Here is a 19432-nt window from a genome sequence, read left to right as displayed (position 1 = left end):
GCTTTCACTGTTATTTATTTTTTTATTATTTAGGGAGCATTATAAATAGTTACATTTTTAAAAGAAAAAAAACTACTATTGTTATAAATAACACATTCAATTGAACTAAACTATGCATGCCTATTTAAATATATCTACACATGGCTTGTGTATATCGTATATATACATATATATTATTCATACCTTCGGTGTATATGTCTCAAGCAGATTTTGACATCAAATTTTGGGGTAAAAAGTGTGTCTTGTACACCAAAAAATACGGTATGTATAAATTATGCTTTTTTCTTTCTTGAATGTCTACAAATTATAACATGAAAACACAAATATTTAATCTAAATAGCTTAAATTTCATAACATTATACATTTATATATATATTTATCATTTTTATTATATTGACTTTCATCTGTGCCTGGCTAACATTATTGAAGTTGCAATGACAAGGTGCATGTGCACTGATGTTACCATACCCAAGAATATAAAGATGGCCTTTAAAAGGAACCTGTCTTGGCTGTGTTTTAGTGAAGTAGTATTTTGTAAAATAGTCACATTTCAGTTTTAATACATTATTACTCTTGAAAATAAGTTCTTAAATTTCGGTTATTTTTTTTAAACATAGAACAGTAAATAAAGAATTATAGAAAATAATTATCTCTTCTAGTTACGAACTTTGAACTCGTTTGCTGCTTGCCATAGGTTGCTAAGCCTCATCAAAATTCACACATGGAGGATACGCAATAAAATAATTTTTTAAAAGCTTTATGTATACATTTGGAAATAACCAAAAATCATAAATTACTATATTAACGCCATAGAATTTCACTATAATTTATCAAACATAGTGACTAAGCTGTATTTGGGTCTAAAAATATGGAATTTTGAGCTCACTAAAGTTTCACCTTACCTTTTCAAATCCAAGCTTTGAAAGAATGAGTTTGGTGCCGAATACTTCAGTTACGCTGAGAAAGCCACTAGGGAACATTCTGAGCATTTGATTGGTTATTCATACATTGTAGACAGAAGTAAGTGTACATAAGCATGTCTTTCCAAAAATGAAAAGAGGTGGGCAGGGCCACTGTGTTTGTTCAGTACATGAGTGATATCTCAGCAAATAGAAAAGATAGGAGCTTCTTATTTGATATTCTAGCTTGTTAATATCAGTAATTTGAGTTCCTAATTTGTAAGAAACTATAGACTTTGTATTTGAACGTCACAAACATCTAATTTGAATCAATGCTGCATTCAACATACCATATGACACACAAAAATTCATATTTAGGATTTGTTTTGTAATATTTACTTTTAAATTAAGATATTAACTAATGGATCACACTAAAATTTAAATTCAAATCTACAATTTCATATGAATCTGATTGCTGTCCAGACTACTGCATTCAGGAAACCAATGAACACATTCTTTGGAATCTTGTCAAACAGAACAACAGAAATAAATTTTGAAACACCCAGTATTTGACACATTAATCTGTTTTTATATGACCATTTTTTCTGTGTAGATAATTCTAGTGACTGATGGCAGTACTGGTATTGGGCCAAACTCATTAAAACAACGATTGCAAGACATTGGAACCAAAACAAAAGAAACGGAGCAGCGTTTTCCATTGCCGTTTCCATTCCCTAGCAAACTTCATGTTGTGTGTTTATCTAATCCAAAAGATAGCAATTTACAAGTGTCTATCCCACTCTATCAAAAACTAATAGATATGAATGGTGGAAATGGTCAAGTATTTGTTCCTGAAGGAAATTTGAACTTAAAGACTGTTCAGCAAATGTTCTTGAAATTAGCAGAAACCTACTACAGACCCTTTCATGGTACATTGCATTGTGGGAACCTTAACTGTAATATATCTCTTTCTCCACCTCCAGAAGCATGTGAGAAGATTAATGATTTTGATTCTCGCAAGGTAGAGATGTCAACAGACATTCTGATCTGTGGATTTCTAGATATTAACCAAGCATCCAATCCTCCTGCACTCTCAAGGCATCTAGTTTTGCCTATACCACCACAAAGTTTGAAAGGTATGTGGATGTAGTTTTATGAAATTATATACAATTTACTGTTTTAATCCGACATACTCGGGCGAGGCAAAGGGTGCATGCCATGACCATTTTTACAGGGTTACATTCAAAATTTGAATAATTTTATTATCAATATATGTCAATAAACTTGGCATCAAAATGTAGTTTTATAATTCAGATTTTAATATAATATATATATATATTTTAACTTCTTTATCTCAAAAGGAGATATTCAAATATATTCTCAATATTTTTTTCTCCAAAGTTCCAGTTTTAGATTTTCTTTTAAACCCTATATGATATTCTGAGTTTTGCACAAGTTACACACTTATAATATATATATCCCTAAGCTTTAATGCAAATGCTATCCTCCAAGCTTCATGCTTAACTGAAATATTAACAAGAAAGTCAAACCCATATGTCATGTCCCTTTTTTTTCACATCCTGTCTTTCCAAAAATTCAATACTTTTTCCTGATATTTGCTATTGGATTATTCATTTGCAATAAAAAGAAAAATTCTACTTTACTAAACTTTCTACAAAAAAAGCTCATTCATTTAACAGGTTTTATTGTTTGATATTGTACAATTCATTCAACCAGCTAACAGAATTTATCTAACCAATTTATATTTTAGTTGGAAAACCAGTTAGATTATATTAATTTTAGGACATTCTATTTACTGTGCCTGATAATATGTTATGTTCTCAGTTGCATATTTGAAATTAAGAATAATGTTTTTGTGGTAAACTAAAATTATTGCAAAAAAACTAGGATTAACTTGCTTTTAAGACTATGCTTCAGACATAAGTGCCAAATTGTTTGTTTTTTTATGTATGTTTTATATCTAAAACTAACTACAATGTAAAATTGAGAAATGTATTAGGTTATAAAAGTAAACTTAAATGAAAAAATTCAATAAAGAAATTAGTGAGGATACCAATTCTAAAGGTGTGATTGTGTAACTCAGTGTGCTTGCTGGTAACTCATCTTTTGGCCCATTGTGATGAATGGCTTTCATTGTACTCTGAGAAATTCTGACTGTTAAGTGCAGCTGTAAAGTAATAAAATTAAACAAACTCAGATTAAGCATCAATTTTGGTTGAAAGAATAAATAGTGTGTAATTATCTGTTACAATATGCAGTCATTCTAAAGAGAAAAAAAGAATAGTTTATATTTATTTGTATGTTTCAACTTTTCATCTTACTCCACATTGTTGATTTTGCCACACTTATTTTTAGGGTAGAAAAAAAGAGAAAACAAAATACAAAATTTAAATGAAAATGTTTGATATTTATATAAGAGGTTCTAGAGATTATGCAAATGAAATGTGAAAATTTTAGATGAAAAAAAGTTTTTTATTTTTAATCACTTAGCACTCAGACTGACTACTTGAATTCATAAACAAATCTTTAGTAAAATTATTTTATTAAAAATGATTTTTTTGTGTACAACAGACTTGTAATATTGAATAAAAGGTTGCTAAATTTCATGAAGATACACTTTGTAAATTCAGAATTATAGTAGACATTACTTCTCCAGTATGGGCTTGGTCCAATAGATCAATCTTGTGCAATATAGAATTGACCTCTTAAGTACCCATTATGTCAAGAAGGTTCTTGTTACTCCTCAAAAATTGTCTAGGAAAAAATGTAAATATGTTTTCAAGGAATATTCTCCCAGTCCATACCGAAATCCTTTCTTCTGATTTTGCATATTAAGAAAAAGGCAAATTGTAGTCAAGTAAGGGCATAAATGCCTGTAATACTGTATATATTTCATTAAATACAAGCTATGCTAGCTTAGGTTTATAAAACTATTTTTTTTTAAGTTAAGCACATGACATTTTTTAACCTGATTGTTTTGTAAAAACAATCTCCTAAAAGAGTTTTCCCAAAAAGTTTAGTATTTACAGTTTCTAAGTAATTATAGTTTACTTTTTTTACTGTGATAAACAATGGAAGTAAATTGATAGGCCTATATTCTGTTTAATATATATGTATACATGCATCTTAAACTTTTGTAGAAAAAATGAAAACTTTTCTTGTGTGTTATTTTCATTGGACATAGAAGGAGAATAATTCAAAATATTTGTTCATTTTAAAATGCTTTTTTTTGTTGGAATAAAGAATATGATAGAATTTTTTTCTATTACTACCTGTGCAGTTTAATACTTGCTTTGACTTTTTTTTTTGTACATATGTATGTTTTAGCAAGGAAATTTAATTAGAAGGAATTGTTCTTCATAATGTGTTTTTGGTAGGGATCAGGATCCATGTTTGTACTAGTTTCAATCTTGTTTTTTTTTCTTTTTTGAATATAATGTTTTTAAAAAGTTGTGTTTAGTGACAAAATATGTAGTTTTAAGAGTGTGTAATTAAGAAACTTAATTTCTTGAATTAAGAAAATTAAAAAAAGAAACAAAGAAACATTATGTGAAAATGTTAATATAGTGGAAATTTTATTATAAATAATTAGGTTTATAAATTTAATAAAGAAAAGATATTTTTCTATGAAAGGACTTTAGATACAACCTTATGTATCGTGTCGTTAAAAGATCATATCATTAAATGAACAATCCTTGTTTATATTTACACCTGGGCATTCCAACATGTCACTGAAACTGTTGGATGGACAAAAGGGCATCACCACTTGTTGTTTTCTGTCAACATTTTTACTTAATTCTGTGTGTCATTTTTTCTTCGTGTTTCTGGTGTTTGTATATACAGACTTCTTTATGGAGTGAGACAGAACATTACTATTGATATCTTTACCTGACAGCCAAACAAGGACATGATCTTAAGTTAAGTTTATGACTCGTGTGCCTGGACAGAAAGATTGATTGACAATCTCCAGAAGTAGCCAAATAAAGGCTCTGGGGACATAAATATTTATTTAGTCAATAGTTCTTGTCCTGAAATGTTTGGTCGTTTTAGCGTGAAAGCCTTTAAATCACTGGATGCTTAAGCTATTTCAGATTATCAATAGAATAATAGCTCTGACTTCATTGTACTATTTTTTGAAGATAATGAGATGCCAGGACACAAACTTAAGACTTAAAAAACACAAGCTATGCTCCAGTTTTATTTTTTAACGAGTTGCTATCAGCAGTAGTGGAGAACAGTATACTATTCAATTTAAGAGGAGAATCTATAATTTCCTGAGAAACTAAGGTTGAATTCAAATTTCTACTTTTCCCAAGGTTGTGCAAAGATAACCTTTAAAGACAAAATGACCCCTTAACTGCTGTCTGTAAGTTATGCTATGTATAGCCAGTGTGATATACAACAGGGCAATGCCATTCACTGTTTGCAATTATGAATAAGAAACTGTGTCTAACATTAGGCCTACAAACACAACTTAAAATCACAGTCCCATGATAAATTAGAAAGCACCAATCAGTATGAAGTTTACTGAATTAGTACAATGAAATAAGTTAGTACACAGAAGTTTGAATAACATGTTAAAGATGATATAAATGTTACTTTTCTTTTAAAAATTTCTACTATCTTTCTTCTCTCTCTCTCATGATATTATAAAATGTGTTTTATGCGTGCTTTAAGAAAAATGTTCATGTTTATTGATGCAAGGAACTAGAAGCTTTGCCATATTATGCTTTGGCGTTAGATTTCTTGGTGTGCATTATGAAAGGCAAAGCTACCCCTATCAGCAACTTAACAAAGAAACCTTCTGAGGCCTGAGTAATCATTAGTAAAAATGGGGGGGGGGGATTGTTACAGAATACTGCAAATATCTGGCAGAGTAAACTTTCATATGCATATAAATAGTTTGTTTCATAGGCTCATCTAGTAAGGTAGATTACAAATAGCATATATGACAACTTACATAATTTTTTTTACACTCATTTTCAGAATATTTTCTGTTATGATATAATGATAAAATACAGTTTATATGATATAAATATACAGTGTTTGATGACAGGCATGTACAAGTCTGTAAGTAATGTGGCTATTAATGCTTACCCAGTGGTAAAAGAGCAGGGGGAGCATTCTCTTCTCCCCTCGAGTTGTGTAGATGGAACAACCAGGAATTCCCATGACGACCAGAACTACAATGAAATTTTTTTCAAAAATAAAAACACAGTGTCACCACTTTGACACTAGCTACTCAATAACAAATACCCTTTTTCTACAAGTGATATCTGACAGTTAGATTCATGGAGAGTTGCTCACCCTGGCAAAAAGAAATTCCTATGCCACTGCATTGACTCCAGTTTTCCAAATGGAGTGAGTACCTGGAAGTATTACATCACAGTTATTAATTTCTCGTATAGCCATCAGATTAAATGCTGTAGTAACTTCTTTACCTTTAAATAATAATAAAATGGTTGTATATTTTTTATACAGAGGAGGGAAAAGCAGTGATGATGAAACAAGATATTGATGCTTCAGATGATGATGCTGTTGTGGGAAATGATGAAGGGAAGCAGCCATCTTTTTGTGTGCTTCTACATGGAAGCTTAAAAGTGGAAGGAATGGTTGCACTTTGTCACCTAGGGTAAGACAAAGTTATTTAAAGAAATTGTTTAAAAATTAAAATTATTGTATTTGCACCATGCAATTTTATAATCCTTGTGATTTATTTGTACCTGTTCTCAGAAGGATTTTGATGGGTGTACATTTTTACAAAATACATACACCTGACTTTTTCTATTAAGATCTTGTATCAGACTGCTTAGGTTAAGACAAAGTTCCAGACTTTCTAAATGCAAGGTACCTTAGTTTCTAAAAAAACCTCACATTTACCCTACATGACAAGTGTTGTCTATGTAACTGGTTATTCTCATTACAACATAGGTGGGACCATAATCACCCGAACAACCATTGAAGGACACTTCTCTTGGTCCTGAGGTTTACAACGCTAAAAGCAGGGGTTCAATTCCCCTCGGTGGACTCAGAAGATAACCCAATGTGGCTTTACTATAAGAAAACACACACGCTTCTGTTGACATTCTTACACAACAATGTTTTCTCTTTACAGTAGTGGATATTACCTACTTTGAGAAAAACCAAATATTACTATTGTAAGAAGAGTATAGAGTAGCATTTCAGTTGGGCACTGAGGCTTTTTGTTTTGTAAGTCCAACTGGGTTGCTGAGCTCTGGTCTTGTTCAATTAGCCTCATTGGCAGCATTGTGCTTCATTTAAAATGTGTGGTTGAAATGCTGTTACATTATTTTTACTGGGAAACATATAGGACCGCAAAAGATGTGATAAAAATTATTATACATTTTATTGGAATGTAGTATCTTATATATATGTATACATTATATAATGTAAGCAAAATTTTAAATATGATACGAGATGTTCATCAACACACTAAAACAAATAAAATGTACTATTATGTCTCACTTGTCCTTTACTAATACAAAGGGCGCGGCATGACCAGGTGGTTAAGACGCTCGACTCGCAATCTGTGGATTCGATTCCCCAGCACACCAAACATGCTTGCCATTTCAGTCATAGGGGCATTATAATGTGATGGTCAATCCCACTATTCAGTGGTAAAAGAGTAGCCCAAGAGTTGGTGGTGGGTGGTGATGACTAGCTGCCTTCCCTCTAGTCTTACACTGCTAAACTAGGGATGGCTAGTGCAGATAGCCCTCGTGTAGCTTTGCATGAAATTCAAACAAGCTAAAACAAAGGCATTTAAATTTGTGTGAAAACATTTTCAGCAGAAATATATATATATATATATTTTGGGAGTATTTTATTTATTACAATACCAAACTTTTTTTAGTATTTAGAGGAATTCTTAGTGATAGAAAAGAGACAAGGAAAATATAAACAAAAACAAACACAAAAGCTCACATCAAAATGTTAATAGTATTACCTACATTGATGAGTTTCTTTTAAGTTCTTATACATTTTTATAAGTTATTCATGTATTGTTTTTTAACATATTTTTTATCATTCCATGATATTTTTTAGATAATTCTGATTTTCTGTATTTCACATACTTTTGTAATTTTTACTCAAGAATCAAATCATGAAATTGCAAGACTTATACAATGGATGTATATATCCTAACAATTATTTTCAAGTTATTTAAGATGCAGTTATATATGATCATGGGTGTGTATGTTTAGGGAAGACTGGTATGGTATGCTCTGTTCGTGGGCGGACAGTAAAAAGAAATCTAACTTGATGCTGTCAACATTTGAACCAGGTGAGTTATTGTGACTGTATGTTTCATGAAATTTTTAAATAATCTTATCAGTTCATCAGTAAGATAATGTAGCTACGCAATATTTGTTTATAATGCATGTTCTGGTTGAGCTCTAAAATTATAAGATAAGTCTTATTTGATGTAAACTAGAAAGCTTTTTGGTTTATCATTATGCATGTTAATTACTCTTTAAGCAATGAAAAATTCTTTAACCTTTTTTTTACAATGGCTAAGGTGGTAGAATATCTGTAAGTCAGCCCTCAGATAATTCTAATGTATCATACACAAAACTTTTATTTACTTACATATTAACTTTGTGACAATTTGAAAGGGCTGTTACTTATAGCTTTAATCTAAGTTCATACTATTCGCAGTGTGATCAGAATACAAAAATGTTTAAAGAAGAATTTTTATGATTAACATTCAAGCAATCTGTGGACTTTGCCATCAGAGCATTGTACAAATGTACCCGAACACTAGCACTTCAAAAGTTTTGACTCCAGAATATGCTATTTCTTAAGGTTTTTTTTAGGATGGGTAATTAGTATTTTTATTTTGTTTTACAAAACTAAATATTTTTCTTAGTTGTGAAAATATTTTTCAGTGTTTAAAGGTGTAGTCTGAATGAATCTGGACTTTGATGAAACTTGGTTGAATGGATGGCAACTGCCTGTTGTAGAAACACAAAGTATAGAGTACGACATTTTGAAAGTCTTTAGCTTTTCGTCTTCAGGTGGAAGACTTTTGAAACATTGTCCTCCATACTTTTTTTTCTACAACAATCGGTTGCCATCCATTCAACCAAATTTCATAATGAATACTCTGCCTAAACGATCTATAAAAAAAAAATCTGCACTTTATTGTATATCCATGGTTAATTTTTTAAAACATTAAATCTTTAATTTCACATTTTTTTTGGCAATGTCTAATTTGCCTTTTGCTATAAAACTTGCATTTTCAGGACCAGACATTGAGCATGTAATGGATTCTTTTTTGATGTGTTAAAGATCTTATTCATGTTCGGAATGGAACATTTAAAATAAAAAACATTTGAAATTTAATAAAATAAAATATAGTAGATACTGAAGCAGGTTGAATATTTGCTTGTGAGTTAAAAACTTTACTGTATGACATTAGTAGATGAATCAAATAAATTAATTTGAAGCACTAGTGGATATAATCTATGAGTTGGGAAATATATTGTATGATGTTAGTAGGTGAACCATACAGATTAATCTGAAGTATAAACCTGTGTTTCCCAACATGTGTGATACTGCCCTCTAGTGAGCGTTTTTACACTTCGGGTGGAGGGGGTGTAATAAAATTTGAGGGGGTGGACAGAAACGTTTTGAGGGTTTCAAAGTTATATTTGTTAAAATTAAACCATAATAATTTACTATTATTGCTTTACAATTTTCATTTTATTGAAATATTTTAATGCTCTAAAAATTTATTAGAAGGGGGCATGAGCACTCATTGTTTGCTGGAGGGGCACTACATTAGATGATATAATCTGTGAGTTAAAAAAGATACTGTATGATGTTTGTAGCTGAACCATGCAAGTTAACCTGAAGCACTAGTAGAGTTAGCTAGTGTACTGGAGAACTTTTGCAAATAATTTCAACAATGCTTATAGCTTAGAGATATAGTTATTTATGATATTGTATTTTGTTCGTAGTAGAGCTAAACAATCATTACTTAGGCTAATTAATGCTCTCTAATTTTTTTACATCTTTAGGCTTAGAGGTGGTTCCATGGTTAGGAAAATTTACACAAATAGGCCCAGCTTCTTTACTGCCAGAGCTCTCCAAGTCAGTTACTGAAAATTCTTTTCCCATAAAATTAGCCGAAAAGCGAAGTTATGCACAAAATTGTGTTGTGTGGATTCGTCAGATGGCCTTACAGGTATGTAAGCTATGAATAAAAAGTGATAATTCTTATTTTACAAGGTTGTATAATTATGTATTTGCAAAGATAATTACTGTTAAAAAAGCCCAATCCATGTAAAACAACTAATTCTATTTACTGCCAACCATATTACCCTATCCAGCAATTCAGAGTTTAAGGAAACAAGTTGATTTTGTGTTAATGTTAGTTCCTTGAATATTATATGGTTCAATGGTAGATTGCTTTGATAAATGTTTTAAGTAAATACTAACTAAAGTACTGAGTTGTTTTGTTTATTTAGCAAGTCATCTTAAGGTAATACAGTAGAAACAGTATGGGGTTATAGTCACTTTCAAGTGATATTACATGAGGTGCATTAGTTTAGTAGATTTTTCATGTAGGAAACGTTTTTTTCAACCCTTTGAGATAAATGGAAACATAATAATTGAAAAATATTTCCACGTTAAGTTTATTTAATTTCAGTTGAAACAGTATAATTTATATTTTGTACAGTGGGTTAAAATTACATCTCATCTATTTTCATAAGATCTTTTAACAACTTCTTTTCCAAGTTTTAACCATAAAATTGGGAGCCAATTGTACAGAAACTAGTGGCCATCACAACATCCAGCAAATGATAAAAAGCAGTAAGACTGTCTTTCAAGTTTAGACTTAGAGCTTTCAAACAACATAATTTTTGTGCTTAGTAATTCATCTTGCAGAGAAATTATCATTTGAAAATGAGTCCCCCCTCCTTTTATGTCAAGATTTTGGTGATAGTCCATTGTCTTTTCCAAAGTCATTTATCTACAAGAACTGTTGAATGCAAGCTTGGAAGATGTGATGTTTACATGAAATGCATATGTTGTGGTTATAGTCAGAAAGAGATCATTCGAAAATGTAAGAATCCAATCAAAAGAAGATAAGAAAGCTATGAAGTAGATGGAGTAATAAGAATAAGATAATTTGTTCTTTTCATTGTAACCATTTTCACAGTATTATATCATTTAGACTAATTGACAGACCTCAACCAATGAAAGGCAAAAGAAATACTTGAACATTTGTTGTTGTTTTTACTAAGTGCGCAGTGTAAAAAATGTTCTAGATATCATGAACGTATTAAAAATCATTTTTACAGAGTGCATATCGAGGTCAAAATAAAGTGACGCAGAGCAAAAGTAGCCTTGCATTGGGAAAACTTTTTATCAACACCAAAACAACATTTTGGAAGCTTCTTCACGTTTTTTGTAGCAAGAAGTTGAACTCTAAACGTATGCATAGTTGTATATAAGAAATTGGTTGAGTATAATTTCTCTTGTTCAAAGTTGCCACCAAACATGGTAATTTTTGTACAACTGACTCCCTATTTTAGGGTTAAATAATTTTAAAATTATTTTTAAGTATCTTATATAGTGAATATAAATGTATGTTTATATTTAACTTACAAAAGCAAAATTAGTTTTTTACTGTATGAAATGCAGTTCTAGTATTAAAGATATCTTCATAAATTTTCACCTATGATTTGGTTTTTAAAGGCTGACATACAAAAAATTCTTCGGCATGCAAGAAAGCTTCCTGATAAAACACAAAATTTTTATAAGGTAAGTATCTTTGTCTATATAATTTTATATATGAGTATTTTGTGTGAATAATCTGTTTATTTATGTCATAAAAATAATTTTTCATGTATATAGAAAATTATTACAGTGTAAGCCTGTGGGTATGTTGTTCATGCAGATACAGTGTACTGACATAAGAAGTTTGTGCAAGGAATATTAAAATTAATATTGATGACCCTTATGAGTCATAGTGTAATGTTTGGTTTGGCAAAATGTTTCTGTTGCTTTTTTTAATATCCATTTAACAGTTTTTTTATGAGCTCATATATAAAACTGAATTATTGATTCAGCTTTCAAAACAAGAAAATAGTGTATATGTTTGTGTCTAAATTTTTCAGTAATAATACATTTTTTTTTCATTGAGAATAAACTAATGTTAACATACTAAAAAAAATGAGCAAGAATTCAAATAAAACATTTGTGGTAGTTTTCATGCCCTTTTCTTGAATTTTCCTTATTCTATCATTTTCACTCATGGCATTTAAGCTACACTTTCTTGCGGGCATTATGTGTTAGATTAATAAATCCTGGTCTATTTGAAAACATTTTACATAGTCAGACAAACAAACTCATGTAGACATAACTTTGTTTAGTAAAACTACATGTAAAGTAAACAATATAGTAAAGTAATGGTATTTATAATAGTGTACAGAGTATGACACAGTTTTATGAGTTGAAACAAAGAATAAAACATATAGTAAAGAAAAAGATAGCCAAAAAGTGTTTATAGCAGTTTATGAAATAAACTGAAGCTAAATTATTGCAAAGTAAAGTAAATGTAAAGTTGTAATAAAGGCAAACTTAGCTGACTATGCAGAAGCATCTGAATGCATGTTCACAAAGTGATAAGCATGTGGTTTTGAATTAACTGAGCATGCATACCTTTGACCTAAATAAGTCGAGAATGCCAAGAGCAATTGTATTTAGTATATTGTTCATTTTTTAAGAAATTACACATAGGTTAAGTGTTTTTTGTGTGAAATACTTTGCAAATAAAAAAAACTAAAGTTGAAATCGAAGACAGTTATCATATCATGACCATGACATTCTGTTATCATGTAGCATACTTGTTGCATTAAAAAGTCTGACTCAGCAAAAAACAGGTAAGGTGATTCTGAATGGAAAAGCCAATAAGCAATCCAGACTCCTTAGACAAAGGCCTTTATAACGATATGAGATTTGTAGCATTTGTTTGAGAAATTTCTGAGAAAAGTTCCAGATAGACAAATGCAAGCATATTATTCATATAGATGCATGAATTTACTGGAGTTGTAAGTCAATACTCTTCTTGATTTTTATAACTAAGCATCTGCTAGAGGAAATTGTCCATTTGAAGTGACTGAACATGTGTCCTGAAACATTTATATGGTGGCTTAACACTAACATTATATGTAATTCTCATGGAATCACTTTTCAGGAGAGCAAGATGATTAAGAGTAGCTGCATAATTTAAAAAAATCTGTTATATAAAGTACACACACATAGATACATAGATGTCACTAACTTATTTTGCTCTATTGTAGTGTGTTGTTGAAACTTCATTGAAAATAAATATTTTAAAGTAAATTATTTGTTACAGTTTTTAAGTTAGGCATAAATATGCTACTAAAAACAGTGAAAATAACCATTTTTTACAGATTTTGTACAAATAACCATAAAACTACAATTACTCATGAAATTTCACTAAAATGTTATAAAAGTAATCCATGCTTAAGAGTCATTAACCTTCATCTTTGACATTCCTGTAACTTCTACCCATTGTATCTTAAGTTTATTGTCATTTTAAGATTTTCCATTTACTTTGCTTTATTTTTAGGATCAGCTCTTCTTTTTTTATTCAAACTTTTGAATGTCTTTTTACCAGAAAATATCAACTATCCCATGGTATTGTTTGATATACCACTTTCAACTTTGGCTTTCCCATTTTAGGTATTCACCAGTTATATTGATGGAATATAAGTTGTTTACTTTTCTTATGATTGTGTAACTGCAAAAAGTTTTTTGCAGAGCACTTGCCAATATCTTTCTCTTTTTTTTCAGGACAGATAGTTGTGTATTTCAACTTGCCCTTCTTCTTCTTTCTTGATTCTACCTAATATGTACTTTCCAAGTCACTTATGATTTTTTCCAGCCCTTTTAAAGTCAGTGTTCACCAGTCTTATCTTCTTTTCAAAGATTTCAGGTGTTATTGATGTTAAGGTTTTGTTTAGTTTTGATTTCATATCCTTTAGCCATACTCATGTTGGGATAACACTGTTTGCTTGTGCTGAGAACATTTATTTTTCATACTTCTAGGCTTCTCATGATATTAACTGGGCTTTTCTTTCTTGTTGCTCTTTTAATGCAACAAACTCGTGAAGTCCATTCACAAGTGCTTTTAATCTTGCATACTTTCCTGGTGCATGTTGTTAATGTATTTCTTACTAGTTCATTCTGATGGGAATTTAATCTTTTCCAGTGTTAGATAGCGAAATGTGTAACAAGATCAAGTTATCTTCTCCTTGAGTTTAACATGACTCTTTCATGTATTCAACAGCCCCTTTCATGTATGACCATACTGTACAGGCATTTTGTACCATGAAGTAGTGGTGTTTTTTTGTGCTCTTGAGTATCACATGCCTCTGGTTGGGGTGGCACCAGGATGTTGTGTTTCTACTCTACAAGTTTGTTACACACTTCTGTAATGTATGATATTTAAAGTCCAGGGAATTTAGTCTATGAAATTTCATTTGTGCACATTTAATTCTGAAAAGGTTTTAATTTATTAACTAGTAACTTCAGAAAAGAAAATACACGAGATTTATATGCGAGAGTGTATTAATAAAAAGTACCATCTTGTATGATTTTATATATACATGTATTTAATCATAATATGATTTCCATAACAGGAGTTAAACAAGCTGCGACGAGGAGCTCTAGCTTTTGGATTTTATGAATTACTTGATGGAATGGCGATTATATTGGAGCGGGAATGCACATTACTGCCGGGATCAGCTCATCCTGATGCAGCTCTTCAGCTAACACATGCTGCCAGTGCCTTGCGATCACAAGTGTACAGAGATTACAATTCCTCCATCAAGCCTTTGTGTACAAAGTTCAGCTCAGGTGACTGAAATGATTCAAAATAAAAGCATCCAGTTATATTCTTTGGTAGGAACTTGGAGTCAACTTGAAATATTTGCATTGGAACCTTCTAATCATTTTACATTAACCTTGCAACGTAAATATTTTTTCCTTTTTTTAACTGAAGCAAAAAAATGTTTCATTGTTGCCAGTATGAATCTTTAAAAGTATATGTAAGTTTCATAAAGGTAAAATGTTTGTAATGTACAAGTGAGTCTGGCCAAGATTCAGTAATGTTTCTTAACTAGGTATCTAGGCTGAAATTTAAATAAAGCACATTATTCATAACAGAAACTTCATTTGATTGAACTTCAGTTTTCTGTAAAATCAATTCGGTGTATAAAAATATAGATGATTCTCAAATAAACCAATATTTGTGTATTGACGTTGTTAATCAGGTTATTATTCTACTTTATTGTACTGAGACAGTGTGTAATAAACTGGAAACACTGCTGTAGAAGTATGCAAATAGCTGCTTTTGATGATGCTTATTATAGTGAAAGTAAGAAATGCATATACCTAATTCACAGTAAGTTTATGCATCGTGAATTTATGCATATGAATAATTGTTTTACGTATTTGCTCAGAATTTCAAAAAGTAGCAGAAAAATGCAGATAAGCTTACAACAGACAAGTAAAATTTACAACTCAGTAACTGTCTTTGTTGAGCTATTAAAAGTAAAGGAAGTAGATAATGTAATACATGGATAATTCACAGTGTTAATGTTTTAATAATTATTATGGTTGAATGTAGATTAATGATATTGTTGCGTCAGCTGGGTCACATGACTAGTGTCACGCCACGTTTCTAGAACTATCCTGTACCTTCGTGAATGCCCTAGCATTTACTAGATATATGTTAGTCTGGTATATATATAAGACGCTCACAACGTGACGGGAATAATGTGTGTAGGTAATGAGTAATTGAACTGCAGTCAGAGAGAGACGTATTGTTGAAGTCGAGCTCGTGAGACGTGAATTATAGTTTGTTATAGCGCGATTGTTGAAGTTGAGTGTATCGTAAAGTTGTATTCGGAAAGAATAAACCAGTTTTATTTAAGAAAGGACTTGTGTCGCTAAAGTTTCGTCGGAACGAAGTTACGGAAAATTAATTAACAAACGGAAACGTAACAATATAATATCCATATTTGCAGAGTTCATTATTTGTAATAAAAAAGTACATCATTTAGCCAAAAAAAGGTAGATAGTACTGCAGTTTATTATTCCTATGTTGTCAAATAACCTTTGATCATCTGATTAGCTAACTATAAATCTGCACTCAGTTTGTTCCCGATTCTTTGTTGATTCTTCTACCAACGTTGAAATTGAGCCTTTACCTCAGTTTAATGAATCTTTCTTGTATTCAACAGCTCTTTATTATTTAAGGTGAAGATTGTGTATTTTAAATCTTTTCATACTACCTGGTTTCAAACCAACAAACTTAAAGTAATAAGTTGCCCTGAAATTACTTCTGACATGTGTTTTTGAACTATATAGCATCTGTTAATTACCTTAATATGACTTAAAGTTAGACTTACAAATTAACATACTTAGACCTTATTTTAAGCCTAATATTGAATGATAGAATAAGTGGATTTATTTATTTTACTATAAAGTAATACGGGCCCGGCATGGCCAGGTGGTTAGGGCGCACCAAACATGCTCGCCCTTTCAGTCATGGGGGCATTATAATTATACGGTCAATCCCACTATTCGTTGGTAAAAGAGTAGCCCGAGAGTTGGTGGTGGGTGGTGATGACTAGCTGCCTTACCTCTGGTCTTACGATGTTAAATTAGGGACGACTAGCGCAGATAGCCCTCGTGTAGCTTTGCGCGAAATTCAAAACAAACAAACAAACAATAAAGTAATACCTAAAAAGAACATGTATGTTGGCACTAACATACTTTTAGAAATAAAATATCAAACTATTATTTTTGACGTCGAAAGAAAAATGTGTCAAGAAAAGTGGTTTTTAGAGAGGAGGAAGAAGTGTTAGTAATATGATTTGCAAGTTGCAAGTATGATATCTTAAGTTAAAAAAACATTTAATACATGATTCCCTTTTGGGTGGGGTGGGGGCATAACTTCATACATTAGGCCAGGATTAATTTATTTTTCGTTTTACAATCCCGCCGACTTCAAAATTTTTATTTCTGAAAAAAAAAAAACAATTTTGCATTTCCATCTTTTTTTATTTCCGACGCACGATTTAATGTTTCCGAGAAAATAATAATAATCTGATTCCCGGTGATATGATCGAGCAAAATGCCGCCTCGGAAGTTAGAAAAAAAGGGGGGGATATCAGATATACACATATATCGTAATACTTCGATAAATTTGTGCTATTTTTACATATAAACGTGCGCCACAATCTTGGGCTCCTATTTCTACAATGCTACTTCGCAAATTAAAAAAACGATTAATTACGGTATTTTTCACTGCGCAGAGCGGATGAAATAGTAGTGCGTCTCGCGATCAAAATGGCGGTCAGGATCTCAGTAATTATAAAGAAAAACTTAGATACTGTGAGACTTTCAATACAAAAAATTAATTTGGATGACTTCATAGAGGGAACACTGAATGAAGACGAGAATATCGCGATCTGGGGGTTTCAGACACCTAAATTACATGCACGTTAGTAACTGATGGCGTTTTTGTTTTTCCAACTCTGACTCCTAGCTTTATTGGAAAGTATTTCGTAAAAATAAAAAACCGTGGCCTTAGTCTTGATGATCATTTTTTTGCAAGTGGTAATAATTTCACTTAAATTTCCACATTCTGACATCTGGATGTTCCTTTTGAACATTTTGTATTTGCCCACACTCCAATTAGTAAATATTCAGTTTAGTTAGAGGTTATTTATTGATAAGAATGTTTAAGTTGTAAAATTACATGAGATTTAGTTAACCAGAAGTATGTTGTTTACAAACAGCCGAAAATTAATGTACGTAGACTAAAAGTTGCATCATAATTGGGACAGATGTGTCACACATTAGCTTTTGATTAACATGACCTAATTTGATGAAGTTTTGTTGATAGGAACAAGGTCTTTAGATAAAAAGCCCTTTATAGGACAACCAGCAGTAATATGTTAACTGGAATGTTACATAATAGTTATTGAACAAAACGTTTTTTATATTCCTATTGTAACTAATGTAATTCTTTGACATGTTTTTTAGAATTTCTGTTATGGTATTAAAAGTTTACAAGAAGTATGCATATTTTTAACATAGAATAAATAATCCAGTAACGTCTTTTCCTTTTGATGCTTCGACTTCCTACAGGGGGATATCAGTGTGAACCAGGGTAAATATAAAACTAGTGATTCTGATTATTCCAATGACTGATTAATCAAATTTATGATTAAATTGATTGTCACAAAAATAATTAACTAATTGAAATTAGTGTTTTCGATTGTTCTAACAATTGATTAATCAAAACTTCGATTATATTAATTGTCATGAATATAACAACTAATTAAAATGAGTGTTTCTGATTATTCCAACAAATGGTGAACCAAAATTAAAATTGTGATGAAAATAATTAATCGAAATTGGATTTCCATTTATTACCATTTTTGATTATTACAACTATCTTAAGTAATTGAAATAATGCTATTATGTGTTTTTGTTGTTAAGCACAAAGCTACATAATATGCTATCAATGCCCTGCTCAATTTGTGCTTTATAAATTGTTTTTTTTTTTCACTTCGAGATTTTATAGCTTTGGTGATTCTAAGGTCTCAAATTCTGTTACTTTTGCAACCAAACTTGCTTGCCCTGTCTTTGTTATGGCAAAGCTACTGAGGCTGTATCTCATTGTCACTAATTTTGAACTGCTGATAAGACAACTGGCTGGCAGCACACTCTACCAATTTTTTTAAATTATTGTTTCTTCTTGAACTGCTGACTAAAAGGATGGCAACAGGCTAAGTAGTATCCAATTGCGTGTACATACCATGGATTAGAATTAATTAGGATAGTTTTATGATTAATTGAAAGTAATTGATTAATAAGGCTATTGATTAATCAATTAACAAATATCACTATCGCTTAGCTTTGTTACCGAGTAGTGTATCTCTCTAAAGGTTGTATGGTGTCTTACTGAGAAATATATTGTTGCGTCAGCGAGGTCACGTGACTAGTGTCACGCCACGTTTCTAGAAATATCTTATTCCTTCGTGAATGCCCTAGCATTTACTAGATAAGGGGTGGACTGGTATATATAAGGTGGTCACGGCGTGACGTGACAATATGTGTGTAGACAGTTTAGTAATTGATCTGCAGTCAGAGAGTATTGTTGAAGTTAACGTTTGTTTTAGCGCATTTGTTCAAATTAAGTGTATTGTAAAGTTATATTCGGAAAGAATAAACCAGTTTTATTAAGAAAGGACTTGTGTCGCTAAAGTTTCGTCGGAACGAAGTAACGGAAAATTAATTAACAAACGGAGACGTAACAAATTGGTGTCAGAAAGTGGGATAAAAAAATGGAAACGAGAGGCGGAAAATCAAATTACAGTTTAGCAGACTTGATGGCAGCAATACAAGAGCAGCAAAAGAAAGAAGAAGAATGAGAAAAG

General features: G+C 31.1%; 1 protein-coding gene across 3 annotated transcripts in view; it reads left to right on the top strand.

Moving 5' to 3' along the window:
• LOC106465689 (integrator complex subunit 14-like) overlaps positions 1–15309 on the top strand; it is a 29963-nt gene extending 14654 nt beyond the window's left edge. For all 3 annotated transcript variants that reach the window (XM_013925925.2, XM_013925926.2, XM_022393617.1), the window contains exons 4-9: positions 1513–2035; positions 6402–6552; positions 8144–8223; positions 9962–10128; positions 11646–11711; positions 14618–15309. In XM_013925925.2, the coding sequence (XP_013781379.1) occupies positions 1513–2035; positions 6402–6552; positions 8144–8223; positions 9962–10128; positions 11646–11711; positions 14618–14842 (1212 nt within the window). In that variant the 3' untranslated portion in view covers positions 14843–15309. The remainder of the gene's footprint in view (positions 1–1512; positions 2036–6401; positions 6553–8143; positions 8224–9961; positions 10129–11645; positions 11712–14617) is intronic.
• The last annotated feature ends 4123 nt before the right edge of the window (positions 15310–19432 follow it).

Source organism: Limulus polyphemus, unplaced genomic scaffold (assembly GCF_000517525.1).
Source record: "Limulus polyphemus unplaced genomic scaffold, Limulus_polyphemus-2.1.2 Scaffold2020, whole genome shotgun sequence".
NCBI classification, from domain to species: Eukaryota; Metazoa; Arthropoda; class Merostomata; order Xiphosura; family Limulidae; genus Limulus; species Limulus polyphemus.
The sequence above is the reverse complement of the archived record's forward strand: the minus strand, read 5'-3'. Positions and strand labels throughout refer to the sequence as shown.